This window comes from Maniola jurtina, chromosome 3 (genome assembly GCF_905333055.1).
Source record: "Maniola jurtina chromosome 3, ilManJurt1.1, whole genome shotgun sequence".
Lineage (NCBI taxonomy): Eukaryota > Metazoa > Arthropoda > Insecta > Lepidoptera > Nymphalidae > Maniola > Maniola jurtina.
Window position 1 is genome coordinate 12,973,845 of NC_060031.1, and position 15,861 is coordinate 12,989,705.

At 36.2% G+C, this 15,861-nt stretch overlaps 1 protein-coding gene across 1 annotated transcript in view; it reads right to left on the bottom strand.

Annotated features, from left to right (window-relative positions):
* Nucleotides 1–15,861, bottom strand: part of LOC123881102 (T-box transcription factor TBX6-like) — a 49,977-nt gene that overhangs the window by 15,635 nt on the left and 18,481 nt on the right. The window contains exon 3 of the mRNA XM_045929672.1: nucleotides 6,122–6,389. Within this exon, the coding sequence (XP_045785628.1) occupies nucleotides 6,122–6,389 (268 nt within the window). The remainder of the gene's footprint in view (nucleotides 1–6,121; nucleotides 6,390–15,861) is intronic.

Here is a 15,861-nt window from a genome sequence, read left to right on the forward strand (position 1 = left end):
CTTCTAGGCCGTAGGGTCTGCCAACGCTGCCTTTTACGGTGCGTGGTCCCCATCCCAGCATTTTAGGATACCAACCTCTGTTGGTTCTTCGAAGTATGTAACCCTCCTATTGCCACTACTTTAGCTTCGCAACCCGTTAGATTCGATCCCTAATTGCAATGCCTACATCTTTATTTTCCTTTAAAATAAACTTATTTAAGAAACCTGTTTAGAATTTAGAATTTTTTGCACCAAGTTCCTAGGATGACGAAATTTCTATGCACTGATACAATAATAAGTAACTAATTATAGTAGGATTAGTTGTTGTACCTGTAACTTGTACATAGGGGTGTGCCTACCGTTTGATTGCGGCAGAGATCTATGTATAGAGCGCACTTTGAATTTCCTCAGAATTAAGACACTGTTAAAACGAAACAGTGCTATATCGATGACATCAATCCGTCTTATTTTAACTAAAGCTTTAAGTCTGAGCAAAGTCAAAGTGCACTCTATAGATCTCGATCTGAAACAGCTCGTGAGGTAGAAGTTACAACGTTGGTTGCGGGAACCTTGATTTTTAAGTACGTCAACTCTCTGGATCTATAGCTGCATTTAATTATTATTAGTGCAAGAAAAATAGATACGCATCAGTTGGTTGATCAAATGCAATAGGTAGGTATACGAAGCAGACGGATTGACAGACGGACAATATAAAAGTTTCATCGTATTCGGAAGCTCGTCCATCAAACTGATATGCGCTCAATCAAAGGAGATTGAAGTCACAGATAACGGAATAACATCCTATGATGTTAGGTAGGTATTTTTTGCATCGTTTTCTTCGAGAAGATTTCTAATGAATGTCTGTTTTAGAAATAATTTCTTACCAACTGTTTGCTCATATAATTGTCATTTTTGGCTATAGGGAGACGTAATAGCAGAGGTAATTAGGGACCAATCTTACCAAATCGCTGAAACGAAAACAGTAGGTACTTCGTGCGTTAAATAATTTAGATACATTTATAAATATGCTTAGATTTTTGTTTTGTAAGAGGTTTTAGAAACTTCCTTTAAAGGCAAATTAGTTGAAAGTAAAAATTGTAAATACGAAATTGTATAGCCGGTCGACCTAGCCTAGACCTAACCTCGTATTTTTCAGAAATTCTTACTGCCCAAGAGGCCAAAATTCAAATAAGAAATCAAAATATTATATATTAGTACACAGTAGGTATCTAAGTATAACTGTTCAGAGTCACGATGTCTCGTTTGTAACTTTGTAGTACACCTACCATATAAAATTATAAAACCAGTTAAGATTAAATTTCAGGTTCACGTTCGGTTATTTTTTTTTTTTAGTGGGATAAAAACTCTTTGTTTATTCAGAAAGTAATAATACAGATTTTCACAAATGTTAAAAATACTTAAATATAAAAATTATTCGGTTATTTGACAACATAATTATTAAATTTCGCAAAAATTGCACGCAAATAATTATGAAGCATGAAAATCGTATAAACCATTTATTAGCAATACTAATAACAATACTAAAAACAACCTACCAATTAGCAATAATTTACAATTATATAAGTAATAATTAAGTTAACAGATAGTACATGCTTCCCCACATTTCTTAAGATTCCGTCGGAAACCAACTGTATAACATCAGAGATTGGTTGTTACTGATAGTGGCAAATGTGTTGAACTAACAAGCTTTAATTTTTTTTAACTTCCTTTCGCATGTCACTTTAAATCATTTTTTAAATAAAACTAGCTAATTTAATGCTCACAACTTTGCTCGCGTGGGTTTGATTTTTAAAAATCCTTTCATAATGAGGACAAAATAGAGAACATTTACGTGCAAAATTTCTAGTTTCTATAAATCCAGCGACATTTGAGCTGTAGCTAGAGCTACGTTGATATGTCAGTCAGTCAGTTTCTCGTTTAGTAAATAGATACCTTGTTTAAGAGGGCTCTCTCCGTCATTCGTTTCCACTCGTTTCATACAATCGTAGTTCCAATTTCATTTGAATATTAAGCAACCAAAGTCCATGAAATTTTGCACATATATTCTAGAAACTAATATCTATGTCTGTGGTTTTCCAGATTTCTGTTAAAATACTCGGTTTCAAAGTTACGCGGTCTTAAAATTTTCATACAAATCTTTGAGCCCCTGTAATTTTAAAACTACATATTTTTAGAAAAATCTAAAACACCACAGACACAGATATTAGTTTCTAGAATATGTTTGCAAAATTTCATGGACTTTGGTTGCTTAACATTCAAATGAAATTGGAACTACGATTGTATGAAACGAGTGGAAACGAGTGACGGACAGAGCCCTGTTAATGGCAAAAAAATGATGTGGAGAAAGACATTTTTATGAACATTTGAATATGCAAAATTCATACAAATACCTATTCTTTACTCGAATGTTATAGAATAAAAAGGAAACGTTTTACAATTATTATGAACATTTGAATATGCAAAATTCATACAAATACCTATTCTTTACTCGAATGTTATAGAATAAAAAGGAAACGTTTTACAATTATAAGGTGCTATAAAAATAGCTTCTTTGATTTTCCTAAGAGCAAAGAGAAGAAAAAAGCTACCTACTAGATTAGGTTGACCTAACAAAGGAAAATATCCTTCCTCAATTTTCTCAGTGTTTCACAGATTCAGATTAAATGTCATTCCATTTTAAGATAACCAAATAATACAAAAGAAGCTAATTCGCACTAAATGGCTTCTAACATACTAACGACATACAACTAAGATAGTGACCAAATCCTTTCGGTAAAGCATAAAAACCTTTTTAGCAATATCACCTAGAAACTTAATCCGTTTCGTAATTAGCTACATCCATACACAAAGAAACGTGAAGGGTGTGTTGTAAGATACTTTGATGTTGCGTTAAAAAACGGCAAACTAAAGAAGGATAATGCCACAAAGGCTTCTTTATATCAGGTGCCGAAACCTCAAGTGCGCAAACCATGCGTAGTTTCCACTAGAATGGATATGCTTTGGAACCAGTAGCTATTCTTTTAGAGGTCCACAAAAGGACCGACATCTGCATTTGTTATATTATTATACCTATAAGTTATACGGGAGAAATAACTGTATTTTATTTCACTAAGTATTGATGCTATTTTGCCCTATGAGTAGAAAAAAAGAATTTAACCTATTAATATATACGTATAATCAAAGATTTTAACGGTCAAAATGAATATAAGTAGCAATCTATAACCTGTCGACAAGTTAGCTAGGTACTTCGTAACATTGTTATTTGTCAGAAAGACCATATTTTTTTTACAAAAAACAATGCTCATCGATAGTTTACATACAGATGAATTGAATTTTATTAATTGCCGCCTTATGTTTCGAGCTTTTTCGTATGTTTTGGACTAAGGTAAGTAGGTATAGTTTTTTTTAGTTTTTTTAATAAATAAGTTTAATATTTAAGTAGCTATACTTTTGCAAGTTACAAGTTTTCAATTTTGTCCATTATTATTGACTTCAATTTTAAAATGCATCTACGTAGGTAGGTACCTACCTACTATGTTACATACATCTATGAGAATGGATATTTACTTACATAAAATTATTATGCTAGCTAGAAAATGTAAAACTACAGCACCGTGCCCACGATATGAACACCTGTATCAAAATCAATAAAGGGTATTTTTTCCAAAAAAAAAAAAAAAGACCTGCTTATGAATTATTTACGCGCCTTTGCACGGTTACAAATTACGCATCGATGCGCAAGAGATTGCTTTGACGCATCATAATAATCTTGTCTGTTTTTATGGTTTTTTTATGTTTTCTCATGTTTACCAAATACGCTTTGGGGTGGGTTTTGGGACAGTAAGCTTAGTATGAGATTTTACATCTAACGAATGTTGATAGAATTCGAGCGTCAAAACTCAAAACACTTCAGCACTAAAGTAAAATGGACCTTAAAGACCATGTTTCAGAGCCTAAGTTCGACCATTCTCCCATTCTCTACATACAAAAGCGAAAACCATGCGAAATTAAAATCCGTGGTTCTGAATTTTTGACTTGATATCTCAGAACTCCGTTTTATTCTGACGATATTGTGTTTCGATTCTCGAATTCAATCAACGTGAGATACTAAGCATATCTGGGCAGGTACAGTTTCATTTGATCAAAATTCTTTATTTAAAAGCCAAGGGGCATGTTCATGGGGAGCTACAAAATGAAAGAACCATGTTAAACTATTTTGAATAAATAAATTTAAAAAAAAACGAAACGATATTATTATTCACCTTTCTACTCCAACTGGAATTCATAGTCAACATAGGTCTTTAGAGAACGATTCAAATAATATGTGTCATATTCAACCTTTAGGTATACAATGCATTAATGACAAGTGTCGTCTGAATTATACTCTAATAAAAAAGCCTTGACTTTGAAATCCGGTGTAAGCCTCTCTCGCTAGTATACCTACGTCACAAGAGTTTCAAGTCTTTTACAATGGCCCTGGCTGAGCTTTTAAGCGCCCAGTACACAATGGTCTGTGATGGGCCACGCTTTGCAATGCACAATTGTAGGCCACGATCACTTGGTGTTCACACAATGGCGCATGGCTCATTGCTGCCTGGCAAACCACTTGCGATGGACGTCGAAGTAATTACGGCTGCGGCTATTTATTTGTATACTGTTTACAAGTATTACAGAAGTGTGTACCGTCACAAAGTTATAAAAAAGAAATGGCGAAAATTCTTCATTGCTCCACGATATTGACATTTTGGACGATCGAAAATTCTAGTTCTAGCACGAAACACAAAAGTGTACTATCCCGGTCAGCGGCCGGTGACGAACTAAACAATGGCCGATTGTGTAAACACCACAGGCCACGCTACGCCACGATTCCTTTGAAGTGTGCCCAAAAAACCGACAACTCCCCGATTGCGCGCCACGATTGACAATTGTCCGCCATCATATATACCATTACCCCCTGTACACAATGGCGATGGCCTGTAGTGGGCCCGCATGGGCCATTGTGTACTGGGGCCTTTATACAAAAAGTTCCATTTTAATGATGGCACAATCCATAAGCTTTCTGTGGCGTATTGGTACAACATAAATGGATAACGCAACATTATCTTTCTGTACAAACGATAAAGATGATTTTTCATTGCCACATTTTAATTCAACTCAACTTTTTATACTTTCTACTGCTACGGAGTGTTAATAGCATTTAATTTTGTGTTATAATTTGAGTGGGATAAGGATAAAAATAGCTTGGTTCAGCCTCGTAGCAACTCTTCGCAGAGGGAAGTGGTTTGGTAGGCGTTGCCTGTGTAGTTTGTGGTGGTACAACATAGTCACGATTTTGTATGGAAATAAACTTGCGTACGCGTTGTCGGAAACAAACTTCTCTTTTTTGTCTATCTAAACGAGGAATTTGAATTTGAGATAAAATTGGAAGCATTTTACAGGTTATGAAATTTATTAATTTTAATTAATATTTACTCTTTCCTTCGTTTATATCTTGAATATAATACAAACAATAACAGCGCGATGATCATACTCTTAAGGTCTTTGTAGGTATAGACAAAGCCTCGGCACTACACTAATTGATAGGTATTTTATTCTAAACAAAGTCCATGGTCTGGTGTAGGAGTATCTGGAAGATCGGGCGAAATGCAGTCGATAATTCAACACCCTAGAGATTGTTTTAAAACACAAACTGTCCATCGCAGCACCAACCGCCATGGGGCCAAAAATTCTTCTCTTCAGAATATTTTCTACAAGACTTTACTAAATTACTTACTAATTTGCAAAATTTTTCTACAAGGCATTTAAAATTTACTAGTGTTTTGCGTTCATCATAATATCATTATGATTAACTTGAGCTTTTTAAAGTAAGGGTTGGCTGTACAAGGAAGTCCAGGTGCAGATAAATTGAAGTGCAGAGCCACACGTCGCGTGGGGCCATAATTTTTTCTACAAGACATAAACTTCACCTACGTGATCTCGGGCGTCCTTGGTATGTTTGGTCAACTTGAGCGTGTTGAATCACATAGGGTTAGCTGTCCAATGGTGTCCAAAAACAAGTGAAGACAGAGATAGGTACTTTAGTACACCAGAGATTGTTCTGTTTATAATAAAATGCACTTACATGTCCTTGCGCGTCCATCGTATTGTTGGTCAACTTAAGCTTGCTAAAGGACACAGGGTTGGCTGTCCAATGGTGTCCAGGTGCAGGAGAATCAGGGTGCAGCATTAACCGACGTGGGGACTGAGGTTCTGCGCCTCCAGCAGCTGCCCAGGCCCCGCCAGCCCAGCGCCAGCGGCGGCGCCCCACCAGGGACAGTTCCAGAAGAACACAGTACTCCTCTCTAGGGTCGAGTCCGCTTAAGGATACCCGGAGTGACGGGAACATGCGTCTGTGAACAATATAAATCGAGTTTGAACTGGATTTTTGATTAATAGTCCACTTTCATAACTCTTTGTAATTTTCAAGCACACGTTAGTCGTGATTTAAATAACTTTATTCTTTTTCATATGTAGAAAGTGGTAAATGTTCTTATTTAATTCTAGGGGGGATATCTTTAAGTTCGACGACATTCTCAGGCCAGCATTGCTGACCAAACGCAACTGTAGCTATGAGGAAGATAGGATATGCTAATTGCTAGCTATATCAGACTAACTTCACAGGTTTTACAGTTATTTTACGCCTATCAAGACATACATACTTAGTGATAATAAAAATAGACAGCAGATACGTGATAATTTTAACATTAAAAAATCATACATTTCCATTTGACACTTGTGATAAAACATAATATAATTATCACCTTCGACTTTCATATCACCGCACTGGGTGTAAAACGAAATTAAATTAGGATGATGGTAACTCAAATAATTAGGGGGTATAGACACTTTGAAACGGGTTTTTTCATAATAATTAGGAAGTGTAGACATGTCGCTAGTCTTCCTTGAATAAAAAAGATAGGTATAATGTTCTGTTGTAAGGTTCCGTATTTAATATTGAAATCTCTTAAATATAAAGTAGTGTTTTTATCTTTAGTTTATTTTATTTTATAAATACACATTTGAAAAAAAACACAACGTTAATTTATATTAAGTAGGTATAATTTATTTTTAACGCAATAAACGAACCTGACTTGAAAAATAGCTATCAAGTTCAAAAACCGGTCAAGTGCGAGTCGGTTTTGCACTCCAAGGGTTTCTTACCATCATACGAGATACTGAAATTTTTATTATTTGTTGTTCTAGCGGCAATAGAAATTCTTTCTGTGAAAATATCAACTTTCTACCTGTTGCGGTTCATGAGATAGGTAGCTACAGCCCGCTGACAGACAGACGGATAGACGGAAAGACGGACGGACAGCGGAGACTTAACCCCGTTGGCACCGTTCAGATACGGAACCCTAGAAAACGGGATCGCATCCATGTTATCGTAAAATAATTCCTAAACTACCTACCTATTAACTATGCATATACCTAGGTTTGTAGATATTGCTCGAAAAGCAGCTACTAAGAAAACTATGGTTATGTGGATCTGAAATACTTATTTTTAATAGATAAGTATTCGTAACATAAACACTTACAACCATATTCTAACAGCGCTTAATTTGTAATTAACAGGGCTCTCTCCGTCACTCGCTTCATACAATCGTAGTTCCAATTTCATTTGAATTAACCAACAACCAACAAGTGTTTTAGATTTTTCTAAAAATATGTAGTTTTAAAATTACAGGGGCTCAAAGATTTATATGTAAATTTTTAAGACAGCGTAACTTTGAAACCGAATATTTTAACAGAAATCTGGAAAACCACAGACATAGATATTAGTTTCTAGAATATGTCTGCAAAATTTCATGGACTTTGGTTGCTTGGTATTCAAATGAAATTGGAACTACGTTTGTATGAAGCGAGTGACGGAGAGACCCCTCTTAAGCTTATCAACTCCTAATGTAAGGTAGGTAGACGGATACACGCAAGGTGTTCCAAATTTGAATAAAAAAAAACAAAATTGAAACTTCACTTAAAAACTAACACTTAACAGTGTACAAAAGATAACTTTGTTGGACAAAGGAGCCGATAATAAAATTACGATGGCAACCATAAATTCCATAGAGCATCGAATCATAGACAATGGGTGCAAGTTTGTAAGTGTGTTTTATCGTGCATATAAAACATGTGATAGGAGTAAAAGTGTTGATCAATGAGGTATGGGGGGCTTTTGGCACCCGCTCGTGGGTTGTCACTCGTCATAAAGATGGCGCCGGCTTATCATTGGGAAGGCTGCGGCCGCCCGGGAGGCTTCTTAGATACTTAGCAAATCATATATTATTGACTTTTCAATAGTGCACCATAGATAGCCTTGGTGACATTAACTATGTACTCCCTACGCTATAAAACCCACCACTAACTATCTACCCGTATTATAAATGCAAAAGTGTGTTTGTTTGTTGGTTTGTAGGTAGTTACTTTAATCACTTCACAAAGGAGCAACGGATCGACGAGATTTTTGTATGGATATAGTTAAAAATCTGGAAAGTGACATAAGCTAATTTGTATTCCGTAAAATTGAAGAGGCCCCCCGTATTTTTAAAATCCACGCGGATGAAATCTCGCGCATCATTATGGGAGTACATTATTAAAACGAACTGTCATATTTTTACATGTTTGTTTTTGGGGCAAGGTTCAACTATGGTGGTAGACTCCTATATATCATAAATACAACACAGAAGTATCTATAGCGTTTTCTTACCTCCACGAAAATTTAATATCCCATCAACAGGCCCATAATTTTAACAGCAAACAACACAACAAAAAAAATTATCTGACATCATTTACATAATAATACCTACATCTAATACAAATTCCTCGTATTGGTTTCATCGTCTCATAGATTCACTCGGGCCATCAAAGCCGGTCGCTATCAGAGTTCAGCTCTCGCAGTCATCCGTCATAACACGGCTATCAGCCGCCGCGGAGGCCGCTAATGCACCCGATAACGCCGACACACACACAATTAACAGCACACTAAATTAGCTTCCATTTAAACTTTACGACTTCGGCTACTGCCTTACGTGAGGCGACACTGGGTAAGGGCAGCGGCAAACACAAACAAAGTGACTCTATTTGATTGATTTTTGAAGAATACTACCTATATACTTTCTATCTAGGTATGTTTGTTACACGATGGAAGTTGGAACTTAACATTGTCAATGTTACTCGCGTAGGGACAAAAATAAGACCTGTTTCTGTATTGTTTTAAGTAGGTACCTAGCTGCTTTTTTTAGAGATGGTTGACTAGTGGGGACCGGGGACTCTACACTCTACAAATAAATTGACAATTTTTTTACACGATCATCATAAGGTCAAAATTTTAATATTTTTACCCATTCTAAAAAAGTTCAAACTCGAAGGAGAGGGGCACAGGTCGGCAGGTACCTACTCGGTTTTTAAATAACTCTATCTTGATTTGTCTTTATTAGGTAGGTACCTACCTACTTCTGCAATGCAATGTAACTTTCTCGGTAAGTATTATTAGGTACAGTCAATAAAGCCTTCACTGAAAAGTATCCGATAACAAAAATCCCGTATCCCGTCGCCTGTCGCCAGTGTTGACCCTCGTCCCAGCGCTGTTCAAACATAAACACTCATACAAACTCAAATATGTGCTTTCAATACTTGTAGCTTGTAGCATCGACGCCTCGTGTTGACCGTACCTCGACAAATCCCCGGCTACCGTTCGAGGCGTCCTTATCGAAACTTGTCCATTTATCGTCCCGTTTGAACACGCCGACAAAGGTGACGATCGAAGCGCAAAATTTATGTGCAATCGCCCCCCCGGTAGAGCTTTTAAAAGCCTATTACAATCAACCACTGCGGAGAAGAACCTCTAGATATCTCTGAGAAACTTTTAATGCTACATTTATGACCTGGCTATTGATATTTACCCAGCTAAGCTCACTACCTCGAAGGTAATTAGCATGACAGTTTTGTTATCTTAAAGCTCCTTTAATAAGTTACATTTTTGAATAAATTTAACATTTTTTCTGCACAAGAAAAATTCCTACACACCGCAATTAATACCTGCTTTTACGGAGATTGGAAAAAATTTAATTATTTCGACCTCATTATGCACGAAATTTATTAAGCGATCGTTTTTAACGATTAACACGAAATAATATCGACTTTCATTACACCTCGAAAAATAAAACTGTTAAGGGTTAAATTTACGAATTAACGATATTGTAGCAATCATAAATGAAATGTTCACGTCGCGTCGCTTTAACGATATGTTATACGTCAATGCAAATGAAATAAGGAGCCCATAAAAAGGGAACGCCATAAAAGGCGGTGGAGGGCGCGCTAAGCCGCGGAGTCTTCGCCGGTGGGAAGGGACTTAGCCGAATACAATGGGACCACCAAAATCGTGTTGAATAAAGTTTAGAGTGGGTCATAAATCGGTAACAACTTGCCAATTGCCGCACGGAGGCGCTAACAGCGCGGGAAGAAACCGCCACATCCGCTCTCGCATCCGCACTCGAAAACTGAAACACGCCGCGGACTTCGCCTCGCCATTTGAGCAATCGTATCCGCTTATTGTATCAACACTCCGCTTTTTCAGTGACAAAATATTTAAAAGTGTTAAATGTTATTAAACGATAGTAAAAAAGCTTTAAATCCTTCTTTTTAGGGTATACGTAAAAAAAGCGGCCTAAAACTTAAGGGTGAAGATCTCGTTCTCTTCGTCGAGTTGTATACAGAAGTATCTGGGAACCAACCACATTATTATTTCATGAAAACTCCTACAATTATCTGATTAATGTAAAGGGGTCTCGACCCTCTGCAATGAGGAATACGACGCAGAGAGAAAGAAAGAACAAGTACCTAAGTAGGTTATATACAGTGTTAACTAAGTACCTAGATATGATTCAGATTTTTCAAGCGCTTACGCTTTCTTTACAGTTGGTTAGATACTTATAAACTGCCAGTAGACTAAACCTATGAAATAAATCACGACCCTCAGCAACGTTTTAGAGAGAACGAAACTATAATTTTCTCGGACACGTAGGGTTTATTCAAGGGTAAGTTCAAAATTAGCATCTTCTAGGCAAGTACGCTCCATCTTAGGCTGCATCATCACTTGCCAGCTGCAGGTTTGATTGCAGTCAAACAATTATTATCTTGAGTAACAAAGACTACAGTAGCAGCACAATGAAGTGCCGTTAACATCACATCACTCGATGAAGCTATAAAACTAACCATCCCTAACCTTCCTCCGCGTCTCAAATTAATTATCTTTACTACTGATTTCATGGTTGTTTTATCACCAAGTTCAATGTTAAGAGTAATGCGGTCGTTAACATGACAACCGCGTCCTTGTCTTCGACATCTGGTCATCTGCTTAGTTTACATTAGACAGTGAGGAATAAACAAGTTCCTACTCTTTCGAGTGGCCTAACTTACCTACCTACCACAAAGATTATTAATCTTGAACACGTCTTATAAGTACTAGATAAAATAAAAAAGACTTGAAAAAGTCCTTGGGAAAGAAAAAATGTGTTCACTAACGTTTGATAATAAAGTAACTCAGGCTGGGATTTCTAAAAACAATCTTATATTTGGCACCCACCAAGACATCACACCACAAGATTTGGACAAATTGGAAACGAAATTACAAAATTGAAGATCATTTATTCGATAGTTCAAATAATTCAGCGCAAAAAATTAGCAAAAGTTTTCTTCAATTCTGACTTTTTGCAGAAAACTTCTATTTGAATGTTATATTGATCATTTGAATGCCATCACTGGCGATTATAAAAATGACATTCTAAATTACAACAAAATGAAGATTATTCGGGCGATAGTTGTTACATACATAACAGATATTATAAGCGTAAGTTACTGTGACTCTGTGACATTCTTTTATCGGTGGAAATCGGCATCCTCAGTTCGAGAATGTTATGCATACATAGGTAAGCTCCATTTAGCTATAACAGTCCATCCAGTTTCCTTTAGTCCAAGTATTCGAATAACTCCGTACAGGCGTTAATTAGCGTCCATATGAGATGTTCGCTCGTCCCAGATGTGAGCCTGGGTAAACAGTCAAACACTCCTACTCTATTGTGTTGTATGTAAAAAATCGGACACCTGGATGTGTCAAATTGTTCGCTTGGAGGAGTCGGCGGGCAACCGCGTGAGAATCGCAGCTCACATTGGGTCCTTTTTGTTTTGTTTCTGATTAGCAATGTTGTGGATGTTGGTTATTGACACAGAACAAAAGAATACGTTGATTCCCAATTCCATGATTATTGACATGTTATCAAACTAATAACCTACCCTTGCCGGCTTCACTCGGGTTAAATTTTTGAAAATCGGTGCGGGGCTGGGGGTAGAATTTCCAAAAAAACCTGAAACACGTATCTGTTTCTTTATTCTTAACAAAAAGTTCAATATTATGTACCAATTTACATACTTTTATGTAATTTGAAAAATGACGGACTTCCTATTCCTATGTTCCAATTCCTATTTACCTAAGGGGCTTGTCTTTGTAACGTTGGCCCCCATTAAGAAAATGTATTTTTCCAAAGTCTTTTTCAGAAATTTCATCCGAGCGAAGCTGGGACGGGTCTACTAGTAATTAAAAAAAGATACTAGAATAAGACTCGGTTCTTTTTATAAACTTCCTCATGTAGAGTTTAATGTAGGGTAACAAGTAAATAATATCTATTATTGATAGTAATTATTTCAAACGGATCGTCGTTGAAGCGAAACTCCAGATAATAAATAAAATAACCTGCTATTAAAACATATCTAACCATATCCAATACATCCGCACTTGGACGTGGTTAATTCATCCAAGCATCCGCAGGTAGGTAGATATACTTAATTTGAAAAATGACGGACTTTCAAACCAACTTTCATTCCCTATTTAAACCCGTTAAGGGTGAACTTTCTAAAACTTCTTTCTTAACTGATATCTTGCATGCAAGTTTTCTTTGTAACGTTAGCCCCCATTATGAAAATATATTTTTTAGAAACTTCATCCGGACGAAGCTGGAACGGGGCTACCTAGTAATTACAAAAGCACTAGAATAGCTCTAGGTTTTTTTCATAAAATTCCTATTAGAGTTAAATGTAGGGTGACAAGCAAATAATATTTATTATTACCAGTATTTATTTCAAACGGATTGTCGTTGAAGCGAAACTGTAGCTTATAAAAATAACCTGCAATTAAAATATAAACATTATCCAATACATCCGCAGGTATCTACATATAAAGGGCGGTTCAAAGCAATATGTTCTTGTAGTTGAAAACCAACCTAATAATTTTGTATGCAAACAAGAGTCGTAAATATTTTCACAAACGTCCACATAGTTGTTTCGAGATTTTAAAAAGAAACACACTCCATATGCTCGGTGGAGTCGCCACTCGCCTCTGCAAATAGAGACTCGGAAAGACGCTTGGTAACAAAACAAATAAACCAATTTGGGGACGGATAAAAAACGCTCGGTATCGTCCCGACGTAACTCGGGATTAGCATATTGATGGGCTCTCTATCTATCTCTCTTTGTTCAAAATCAGCGACAGCGCCTTCGATTATAACGATCGTGACAAAAACGTTTTATCTTTTAGTTTAATTTTTTAGGGTTCCGTATTCGAAGGGTGTCAACGGGACTATTAACTCCTCCGCTTTCCGTCCGTCTCTATCTCACACGGAACGTTTTTGTTCCATGTTTTTGATACGAAACGCTAAGGTCTGGAAAGCCCTTCTGGCGTCCGTATAACTTAGGTACCTTCAAGACAGGAGTGAATAGGCATCTTCTGGCAAGCGCACTTCAACTTAGACCTCATCATTGATTTCTTTAAAGCATGGTTGTTTTCATTGTTGTCAAGCGCCTATCATGCAATTTAAAAAAAATTGTTAGCGGGTAATGACACAAGTAATAAAAACTTAAAAATGGCCGCCATAAAAATTAAAATAAAATAAAAAGTACATAGTGTTATATCTTCTACAATGCTATGGAACCCTTTAGGTGCGACTCCGATTCGCACTTGACTGGTTTTTTATTTTATCGGCTACTTTTTGCCCATTGCGGCTGCAGGTGGCGCAAAAAATATTAATTTCAGAACATTCGGACACACGTTTAACTATTTGTATTAAAATTATTTTTTCCACTTGTCAAAAGGTTTTAGTTATATTGACAAACAAATAGACGGACATAAAGATAAATATAATGACTGTAATCAATAAATAACAAAGGTTGTTTATGTTAAACATTAAAAGGGTTAATATTTACATTAGGGAAAAGAAATGACTTTTCGTAGCAGCTGGAGTGAGGCCATAGATAAGCAACTATTAATATTCTAAGAACAATAACGCAGGAGAGTTTATATCTATTCTAAAACAATAATGCATGTTGTTATAAAAATCTATAGATATCACGATTTCAGGTATACCTACCTACGTATGTAAAATGTAAATAGCACACGCAAGTCAATAATTTTTTAATTCCATTACAAGTTAGCCCTTGAGTTAGCTTATCTGGTGGTAAGAAAAACAATAATGGAACAATAATTGTGTGTGTATTACGTGCGTAATGTTATACAAAAAATCCTTCGATATATTATCAAGATTGGCATATTATACCAATCTTGCAAATGTGGTGATACTAAAATGAATAGTTGTAATATCTTTGTTAACCTGCATTTAGAGCAAATAAATGATTGATTTGATTTGATTTGATTTGCTATCGAAGGATTTTTTTAACTTTTCAATAACACGCGTGCCGTGAGGCAGTGTATCTAATATATATCTATGATCTAAAAGGACGCAAAAAGATTTGAGACAATGAAGAACATGTCCGAAGCATGTTAAACAACGCCTAGTTAGATTAGTGCGACAGCCGTAAAGGCGACGTGACTTGCGACAGACAAAGGTCGCCCGCGGCGCACCTCCGACATGTTTATGTCCGTTCGCTAAATTTACTACTACCCCAAACACCGACTCTTTTGCGGAAATTAACATTTTTAATCACCCTGTCGTCGGCGCCTTTACAACTTAAGGGCGCGATTCTTATTTTCGGTGACCCAACACTTGAAAAGTATAAAGACAGTGACTTTGGTGTAATACCTATTTGAATATATTATACTCGTATCATATTTGAAACATGATTGGAAACAATCTTTATTATAGAAAGGTAGTTTTTTTTATTCCATTACAAGTTTGCCCTTGATTACAATCTCACTTGGTGGTTGGTATGCAGTCTGATAGCAGCGGGCTAATTTGGAAGGGGTGTAGCAGAAAGCTATACGGCGTAGTACCAGAACGCTAAATCGCTTGACGGCCTTTGGGGGATAGGTACCCCCAAAAACAAAAACAAAAAATCTCCTGTATTTAATTATATTATTATGTAAATAAACCTAAGTCATTTGGAGAATTTTATTTCTTGTTTAATGGCTGTTATTCTTATTAAGTAGACGATAGTTTATTTTTATAAATTTGATTTTGGTTCTCGTACTTTCATTAAAAGGTACCATTTCTTTTTTTTCTGTACTCGGTAAGTGTGAAAAAAAAATCGTTCTCATATTTTTGCTTAAAGCTCAGTTTCGTTGTGGTTTCGTTGTAGCCCCTTAAATGTAGCGTGCGGCAATTGCATCCATTTCATAATACATTCGCAGATTATAAAATTGTCTTTGGAGATCGCCGCCGCAATTAACCCTCGATCACGATTATCGGGTATCGAATTCGCTGGTGTTACAGCTTTAACGTGAAATAAATTTTGGATTTACATTAAATTGATTACTCGCTTTGACTCTAAAGCTTGAATCACATCTTTTTTAATTTGCTTTGGAACGTTTAAAGAAGCAAC